The following is a 9,180-nucleotide window of genomic DNA, read 5'->3' on the forward strand; positions in this document are numbered from 1 at the left end:
AGCATGTAACAGCTCAGTTTAGTTCAGCCCCATCACAGGCTTGTGCCTGGTTATGCATAGCACAGAAGTATATAGAGGGACACAGATGTGCATCAGAGCCATTATGGTGAAATAGTTACTATGTAAGCCTGAGACTTTGGAGATGCAGTTCTAGTCCCCATTCAACCATGAAACTTGCTGGACAGCTTTGGACCAGTCACAGACTGTTGAGCAGATAAAATGAAGCAGAAGAGGAGTGTGTAAGCCACCTTGGGTTCCGTGCAGGGAAAAAAGCAGGACCTCTCTCTCCTGCCTGCTGAACTTCTGTGCAGACCTCCACTCATCATGCATGGCGCTCTGAATTAGATTCTTATATAAGAATATTTAATAAGGGGGCTTAGAGATTATATTCAGCTGAACAGGCTTGTGTGGAACATGGAAGTGCGGCGCACAGGGATGCTGGAGTGTGTGTGCCCATCGCCTCCTAAATAGCTTAGTTCTTTGTGCAAGTCAATGAATGCCTAGATAGGGCTGGAGTGGGGGTTAGAAAAAGCATCCCAGTCCCCTCTTTCCTTCCTCTTTGTGTGCAGTTTCTTAAATGGTATCTCACACTGGCTTGGATCCTAAAACTAAGTGGCTTTAAGAAGTGCCCCTCTTTCTCCCTTCAACCATTGCCTCCCCTCTCCCAGAAAGCCTGTCTTGAGGATTGGGCTCCTTAGTAACTGGGCTGCATCTGCCCAGTGTTGTTCGGAAATATCCCCTGTCCCTCCAGAAGGCCTTGCAAGGAGGGCACAGAATGCCGTAATGGGGAAGAGGAAAGAGGGAAATGGTGTTCTAAAATGGGAGGAGTGAATTGCTTCCTAAGCCAAAGCATCTTTGTATGCAAACTATTGTGCATTTTCCCAAACCTCTGCTGCATTGTTGGCTGCTGCTGGTGGGGGTGAAAGTTTGAAATGGAGCAATGTCAGAGACATGGAGATGGAGATGCTGTGCTGCACAGCATTCTTGTGTCTCTCATTTCTGCTGCAGTATTAAGTTGGTACTACTTTAGTGCAGGAACTCAAGACCTCTGAAGGAGTTTAACTGAAAATTTTATATACATTTTCTTATATAGATGCTTCCAAAAAGATGTTGTGAATTTGATACAAATCTTCACATATTTATTTCTTGTACAGTATATAAATAGGATGACATTTATTTTACAAGTACCACTTTTGTTTCTTTTCCTTTCTTCTTCCAGCGGCACCTGTCCCCTGAAGAGTTCCAGGAAGTGTTCAAAATGAGCATCGAACAATTTGAACGGCTTGCACTTTGGAAACGGAATGAGCTAAAGAAAAAGGCCTTACTTTTCTAGCCTCTCATTGACCAGCAGAAATGTGTTTAATGAAAACAAACTACACACTTGCCACAAGTTGTCATGTGCACTTGCTATAGACCCTTTGTCCAGCTTCATGTGTTAGGCGCAGGGAAGCAGAAGCAAAAAGGAAAAACACGTAGTATTTGCATGACCCAGATGAATATCTCAGTAACTGCTGGGTCTTTAAAGAAAATAACAAATCCTGCTTTAAATTAATGATTGCTTTAACTGTGTTTGTTGCAAAAATAATTTTAAATAGGAAGGAAATATGTGTAATTTTACTGAAACAAACAAATTATAGCCAGCTACCATTTTATTTCTACACTTTGCACTAGTGAGAAAAACATGTACAAAATCAAAAAAGAGATGGGGAAAAACCTTCCCTAGGAGAAAAAGAAATGTGCTTACTTTGAAGCAAAAGTAATGAAGGCCAAAGAAAAGCATGTGAGTATATCACCCTTGCCAATGTTTGTGTGTGACATCTTAGGAATAAATGCAAACTTATAATAAAGCACTTTAAGTCTCATTCTCTCACTCAGATATAAGCTACTGTTTCAAAAGTAATGTAGCAAATGGAAAAAATAACTATTGAAGCTTTTATTTTAGCAAAAATAGACTGTAATGTAAAAGTGTCCAGATTACCATACAGGCAGTTAAATTTACAACCCATGTTATATGAAGGACATGGTTTAAAATGTGTGAGTTATGTAGAGGGACAAAGTTCCACTAAAACAGAGTACTTCGGATACACTCAGCTGGGGATCATGTTGAAATTTAATTTTCACTTCAGAAAGATAAGTAATTTTTGTGTAGAAATGTCATAAAGCTGTGCAATTCTGACTCTGTATTTCTATTTTTTCTACATTTCACTCTGGTACAAAGAATGTGTAACTGATCTTGATTCTATGCATACACTGGTGTCCACATTAAAAATATTGTTTTGTAACTAAAGGTTATATAGTTTGTTGCGCCATTCTTTGCTTCACTTACGGAGGTATTGTTTCAGTGAAAAGAAGAGGCAAAATACAAAATGATTCACAGCACCCCATCAGTAATAAAAATAATTTGTTTACGCATGGGCATGTTCTTATATAAAGACACTTCTGAAATGCTAGAGTGGGTGCATACTTCTTAAGTAGTTCTTCTTGATCTATGTGAGTCCCACATATGGGTTCTGTATCTGTGCAGAACAGTAATTTGAAGCTAAACAAACTTAGGCCAGAGACCCACCTATCTCCGTTGTAGATTCCACCTGCCTCTCCATTTCTTTTCATTCATCACAGAATGAAATGGCATTTGAAATGTTCTCTGTCCTTATGGTTAATAAAAAATAAAAAAATCTGTGTCCCCTCCCAGGATAATGAACAGATGAATCTTTATTTCTCTTCTCGTGGACTTCTTTAAAAAGTGTATGTGCTGTGGCTGGAAAATACGATTGACTGAAAGGCAGGCTGACCGACTTCTGTCTTGGAACGAGTGCTGTGCCTGTGTGTGCCACCAGGCTGCCATTGGGTAGGCCAGGAGAAACAGAACAGCAACGCTCCATGGGAACTGTGAACAAAAGGCAGACTTGGCCCAGTTCAGCTGGCTTCTGCTTACGGACCTGGGCTTTATCTGCAGTAATAATATATGTTTTAATGGCTACAGCTCTTAACTTCTTCCAGTGGGAAACATCATGAGATGATTTCACGGTGACTGTCCTGGTATCGGGAGTACCAGCCCTTGTATCAGCAGCTGCAGCCATCGTCTGCTTGGACCAATGGTGTGAAACTGGTCTTTCAGTGCCAATGCTGAGCCAGTTCTGGAGAAACTACAACTCCCACAAGAATAAAATTCACCTGATAATATTCACTGCTTTGGTTCAGCATCAGATGTTCAGGAATGGGAATATTTTTCACTGAAATCATGCTCTCAGCTACCTTGGGAGCCCTCCTCACAAAAATATAGATCTCCTCTGTACCAACTGACCTCGGCCTCTCCAGGAGGTTCTCTCGCCATCACTACAGCACGCCACAGGAGAGCAGGCCTCCCACTTGCTATTATGAAAACTATTCACTACTGAGATGGAATCATTAGTAATATGGGGATACTGACTGTCCCCCTTAACATCTCTCATTCCCCTCACCATCTGGAATGTTCTAAAGCAACTCCTAACTGTGCAGTGCTGTCTCATACAGTATCTAAACCACCTGGTTATTCTTTCACATATCTGCACATATTACAAAAAAAGTATGCTTCTAAAGGATTATTTGCATGTATCACTTCTCAAGCTCCTACTTCTCCCATAAATGCATTTGTGTGTGACACAAGATTGCAGTCTCAACACTGTAGAGACTGTGTTAACTTCATTCTCGTGGGAGGGGTCATGGGATAAATAGGTTGCCATTGAGTGCCAACCAGCCACAGTGAGCTTTCTTTCTTCCCCGCCTCCTGCTGGATCCACATGGGCATGGATATCTTTTGGATGCACCTTTTCTGATGCAAACCTACAATCCTGAAGACAGGTGTGGTCAACAATGTGGATAAGAACATCCTGCAGGAGGACACTGGGGGGGTGGGGGGCATCTCTCACAACAAGCATGTCCACAGTGTTCTGCCAAAGGCAGGGGTTCTTTTGGATTTGGAGGCAATGAACACACCAGTAGGTGAAGGAAAAGCAATGCTTTATTTAAGCAATGATAGTATCTGCAGGCAAACAAAACAGTATTTATACCTTGCAAGAGTATCTTCTCCCCTTCAGCTGCCAGGAACCCCGGTTGGGCAGCGAGAGAGACCGCAGGCCATCAATCACACAGCATCCAGTACCTGATCCATGTAGAAGCTCTCCACCTCAAGCTCTCAACCCACTGGTTTTATAATGGAGTAATTGAGTGCATCTGGCTCACAAACCTCCATTCTATGCACGCCTGGCCCCTGGCCCCTGAGCCAACACAGGGTAAACAACTCCAGATAGCTAATCTAGGATCCTCCCGAATGCTCTACACCTGGGGCACAGCACTCCCTTCTGGCAAGGGGAATGTAAAACAATATATGAAAAACAAAACACATAACTCGCTGTATGCGGCTGGGGCCGGCGGCTGAAGGGCGTTGGCCTAAGGGAGTCGTCGCCATTTGGGGCCGTGCGGGGGCTGGGCTGGCCAGGGACTTGGTTGGTTGGTTGGGTGGTTGGAATTCGTAATTTGTATGGGGTGGTTGGGGAGTTTTTAAGGGTTTTAACTTGTATTTTAGCCTAATTTTTTAATGGATTCATCCTTGGCCACAGTTATGAGGTTGCCTGGGGAGTGCATGGGCGCTGCCATTGGGGTGGTCATGGGCAATGGACGTTATGGTGTTGGGGGTTTAAGAGTCGATGTAGAAGAAGGAGGGACAGATGGTTGACACCTGTTCCCCCTTCTGGTTATTCCCCCAGCCGGAGGGTTCCAGGTAGGCTTATCAACCACCCCCAGGGCCTGTCGGTTCTGTTGCTTAATGCCAGGTCAGTCCATAATAAATCATCCCTCATCCATGATTTGATTGTGGATGAGGGGGCCAACCTGGCTTGCATCACAGAGACCTGGGGGGGGGGGGGGAATGTCTCCCTCTCTCAACTGTGCCTGCCCAGGTATCTGGTCCAGCACCAACCATGCCTGGAGGGGAGGGGAGGGGAGGGGAGGGGGGGTTGCATTAGTTTACCGAGCTTCCATCTCCCTCCCGGGGCTTCCTGTTCTCTCGAAGCCGGGTCTAGAGTGCCTCTATTTGGTGTTGGGCAACCGAGACAGATTGGGGATTCTGCTGGTGTACCGTGCACCCTTCTGCCCAACAGACTCCCTGCCTGAGCTGACGGAGATAATCTCAGACCTGGTGTTGAAGACCCCCCAGATACTGGTCCTGGGGGACTTCATTCTCCGTGCCGAGACTGTTCTGACCGGGGCGGCTCAGGACTTCATGGCCTCCATGATGACCATGGGGCTGTCACAACATGTCATTGGCCCGACCCATGAACATGGACACACTCTGGACCTGGTTTTCTCGACAGGGCAGGAAGAGGGGGATCTGAGGGTGAGGAATTTATGTCTGACTCCCTTGTCATGGTCAGATCACTTCCTCGTGAGGTTTGCGCTCAAGAGTGGCCTTTCCCTCTGTAAGGGTGCAGACCTGATTGTGTTGGTCTGCCCCTGGATCCGGATGGATTCCTGAAGGCTCTGGGGGAATTTCCAGTTGATAAGGCTGGTGCTCCTGTCGATGCTCTGGTTGAACTGTGGAATAGGGAAATGACCAGGGCTATTGACAGGATCGCTCCTAAGCATCCTCTCCCGCCTGGCAGAGCCTGTTCATCCCCCTGGTATACACCTGAATTATGGGTAATGAAGCGGGTTGGGAGACGTCTAGAGCATAGGTGGAGGAAATCACGGGATTTATCTGACCGAACACACTTGAGAGCTCATTATCGAGCCTATGCTGTGGCAGTGAGGGCGGCGAAAAAGAAATTCTTCTCCCCTTCCATTGCCTCCTCACAATGCTGTCCAGCAGAGCTCTTTCGGGTGGTACAAGGACTGGTTCATCTGAGCCCCAAGAAAGACCCTGTACCACCCTTGACAGCCCACTGTGATGACTTTGCCAAGCATTTTAAGGAGAAAATCGCTCAGATTCGTCACGAGTTGGACTCCACTAGTGACTCAGAGCCTTTAGGGGAGGTGCCAATGTTGCCGTCTGGTCCAAACTTGATGGATGAGTTCCAGTTATTGCAGCCTGATGATGTGGACAAGGTGCTTGGACAAGTACGTCCCACCACCTGCTTATGGGACCCTTGCCCATCTTGGTTACTTAACAAAGCTAAGCATGGGATAGTGGCCTGGATCCTGGAGGTTGTCAACGCCTCTCTGAGGGACGGCCGGCTACCTGCCCCTCTAAAGAAGGCATCCCTGGATCCAGAGATGGCCACCAACTATAGACCGGTGGCCAACATCCCATTCTTGGGCAAGGTGTTAGAGTGGGTGGCGGCGGGACAACTCCAAGCACTCTTGGATGAAACTGATTATCTGGACCCATTTCAGTCTGGCTTCAGATCCGGGTATGGTACTGAATCTGCCTTGGTCGCGCTGAATGATGACCTGTACAGGGAGAGAGACAGGGGGAGTGCGTCCCTGTTGGTCCTCCTGGACCTCTCAGCAGCTTTCGATACCATCGACCATGATATCCTTCTGGATAGGCTAGCAGGATTGGGAGTTGGCTAGGATAGGCTAGCCGATTCCAGAAAGTGGTGTTGGGGGACTATGGCTCTGCGCCATGGCAGCTATGCCATGGAGTTCCGCAGGGATCCATTTTGTCCTGCTTGCTATTTAACATCTACATGAAACTGCTGGGAGAGGTCATTAAGAGTTGTGGGCTGCGGAATCATCAGGACACTGATGATACCCAGCTCTACCTCTCTTTCTCAACCAATCCAGGTGAGGCAGTGGCTATACTGAACCGCTGCCTGGCTGAGGTAATGGGCTGGATGAGGGCCAATAAACTGAAGCTCAATCCAGACAAGACGGAGGTCCTGTTGGTAGGCGGTTCTGACTTCAGTGTAGGGGACCTGGACTTTGTCTCGAATGGGGTAGCACTCCCTCTTAGGGACAGGGTCCGCAGCTTGGGAGTGCTCCTTGACCCAGAACTGTTGTTGGAAGCTCAGGTGACAGCGGTGGCAAGGAGCACTTTCCTTAAGCTTCGGCTGATCCATCAGCTGCATCCCTACCTGGAGAACAATTGCCTGGCAACAGTGACACATGCATTGGTTATTTCCCTATTAGATTTCTGTAACGTGCTCTACATGGGGCTGCCCTTGAAGATGGTCCGGATACTTCAGATGGTGCAAAATAGAGCTGCCAGGTTGCTGATGGGGACTGGGCATTGTTCTCATATAACCCCAGTCCTCCGTCAGCTTCACAGGCTTCCCATCAAAGTCGCAGCCCAATTCAAGGTGCTAGTTATCACCTACAAAGCCCTTAACGGCTTGGGACCTGGTTATCTAAAGGAGCGCCTGCATCCATATCTGCCCTCCTGCCCCTTGAGTTTGGCCTCCGAGGCTCTTCTCTGGGAACCCTCTGTGAGAGATATTAGGAGGGTGAGTACCTGGAGGAGGGCCTTCTCTGCAGTGGCGCCCCACTTATGGAATGCGCTCCCCAGAGAGGTCCGCCTGGCACCGTCATTATTTGTTTTTCGGCACCACGCCAAGACCTTTTTATTTAAAAGTTATTTTAATTAACTGCTGATTATTTATTGGTTTTATATTATTTGCCAGGATGTTTCCAATTTTTATGTATTTGTATTGATATTTATTTGTTGGAAGCCGCACCAAGGCTTATGCGAAGGGGGCGGCATATAAGAATTCCAAATAAATAATAAATAAATAAATAAATAATTCCATTGTATATCTGAAGACTCAACATACTTGATAAGGGCAATATGAGGGGAAATGAGACATGTCAAACCTAACTCCTTGCCATACAATAATCTCCCGCACGTTTCCAATACACACGGCTGGGAGCATCAACCCCACTGACCACATTCGGTCCTATGTGACGACAGAGGTAGGGTAGTACAGGCACACCAAAGGGCATGATCCCTCTCTGGCCCAGAATGATGTGGCACAATCAGCATGTCATTTACATGAAGCCCATATGGGTCAAAAAAAACAAAAAAACCCGCACATGGAGGATCACCTCCTCAATGACATCACCGACATTGGTACTAAGGCATTCCCATGAATTACAAGCAGGGAGTGAGCCGTTTCACCTCTGGCACCGATCTCAATCAGGAGCGTAGTGTGATGGTGAACTATTCCATTGAGTGGGAGGTGGTTCCCACCCCACACGACACATACAACTCCATACAGAGGCATGTGAACAATTACACCCCCAGTTATGAGAAGTGGTTCAGAGGTCTTGACCAGCAGCAGCTAGCAGCCGGTCAGAAGTTTTGTCTCACTCCACACTGAACTTAAAGGATACCCTCATCCTCCTTCCCATGGAGCTAGGGGAGGAGCAAGGGAAGGATATACAAGTATACTGTAATAATTATTAATCTATTAAGATTATTGACATGATCAGTTTGACTTGTGTTTATATTATAAACACGCAGATGTCTAATTGTGAAAGAGTGTGCATGTGTGCATGCTCCCACAAACTCCAGTGGAACCCCAGATGACCTTGCTTGAGAAAGGCTGCTCTAGAGAAAAGACAAGTTCTTTAATGAAAATGTTGTTTTTGCTTTTTATTATCGTAATCAAGTAACATTGATTATGCAGATTGACAGTCTACTTCTCTGCCTGTGTGATGTTTCTGCCTTGGGAGTGTAAAAGATTAGTCCTCAGTGGGCAAGCAACCTGTGACCAAAACCATGCGCATGCCATGGAGCCAACCAGCAGAGACATCCTCAGCCTGGCAAGTGGCATCCACAATGTCTCTCAGCTCCACTTTTCATTACCATGAAGGCACATGGATTAATTTCATCACATCTTTCCTTTGAGGAGCTCAACATTCTGCCTCTGCCCCCACCCCCACACCCCTTATCTTCACAATTTTTATGAGGATGAGGTTACTTTGGCCAAGAGAGTAGTAATTGTCTCTCAGTCTTCCAGTGAGCTTCCGAAGTACATATTTTTAAACTGAATCTTCCTTCCTGGATCTTAGCAGACACTCTCACCCCAGTGTTATGCCGGCTCCCTGCTTCTGCTGAGCTAACCCTGCAGGCTGAACGAAGAAGCCTGGTGGTGTCGTATGGTCCCTTGTCCAAGGGGACGTGGGTGCAGGGCATGCTTCCCCTGTGATGGTGCAGCCAGGGGGCTCGATGGGGACTCAAGGAGGTAAGAAAAGAAGCAGAGA

General features: G+C 46.6%; 1 protein-coding gene across 5 annotated transcripts in view; it reads left to right on the plus strand.

Moving 5' to 3' along the window:
- ABLIM2 (actin binding LIM protein family member 2) overlaps positions 1 to 2,290 on the plus strand; it is an 85,111-nt gene extending 82,821 nt beyond the window's left edge. For all 5 annotated transcript variants that reach the window (XM_044418210.1, XM_044418204.1, XM_044418205.1 and 2 more), the window contains one exon: positions 1,220 to 2,290. In XM_044418210.1, the coding sequence (XP_044274145.1) occupies positions 1,220 to 1,333 (114 nt within the window). In that variant the 3' untranslated portion in view covers positions 1,334 to 2,290. The remainder of the gene's footprint in view (positions 1 to 1,219) is intronic.
- The last annotated feature ends 6,890 nt before the right edge of the window (positions 2,291 to 9,180 follow it).

Source organism: Varanus komodoensis, unplaced genomic scaffold (genome assembly GCF_004798865.1).
Source record: "Varanus komodoensis strain SLA01 unplaced genomic scaffold, ASM479886v1 scaffold9, whole genome shotgun sequence".
NCBI classification, from domain to species: Eukaryota; Metazoa; Chordata; class Lepidosauria; order Squamata; family Varanidae; genus Varanus; species Varanus komodoensis.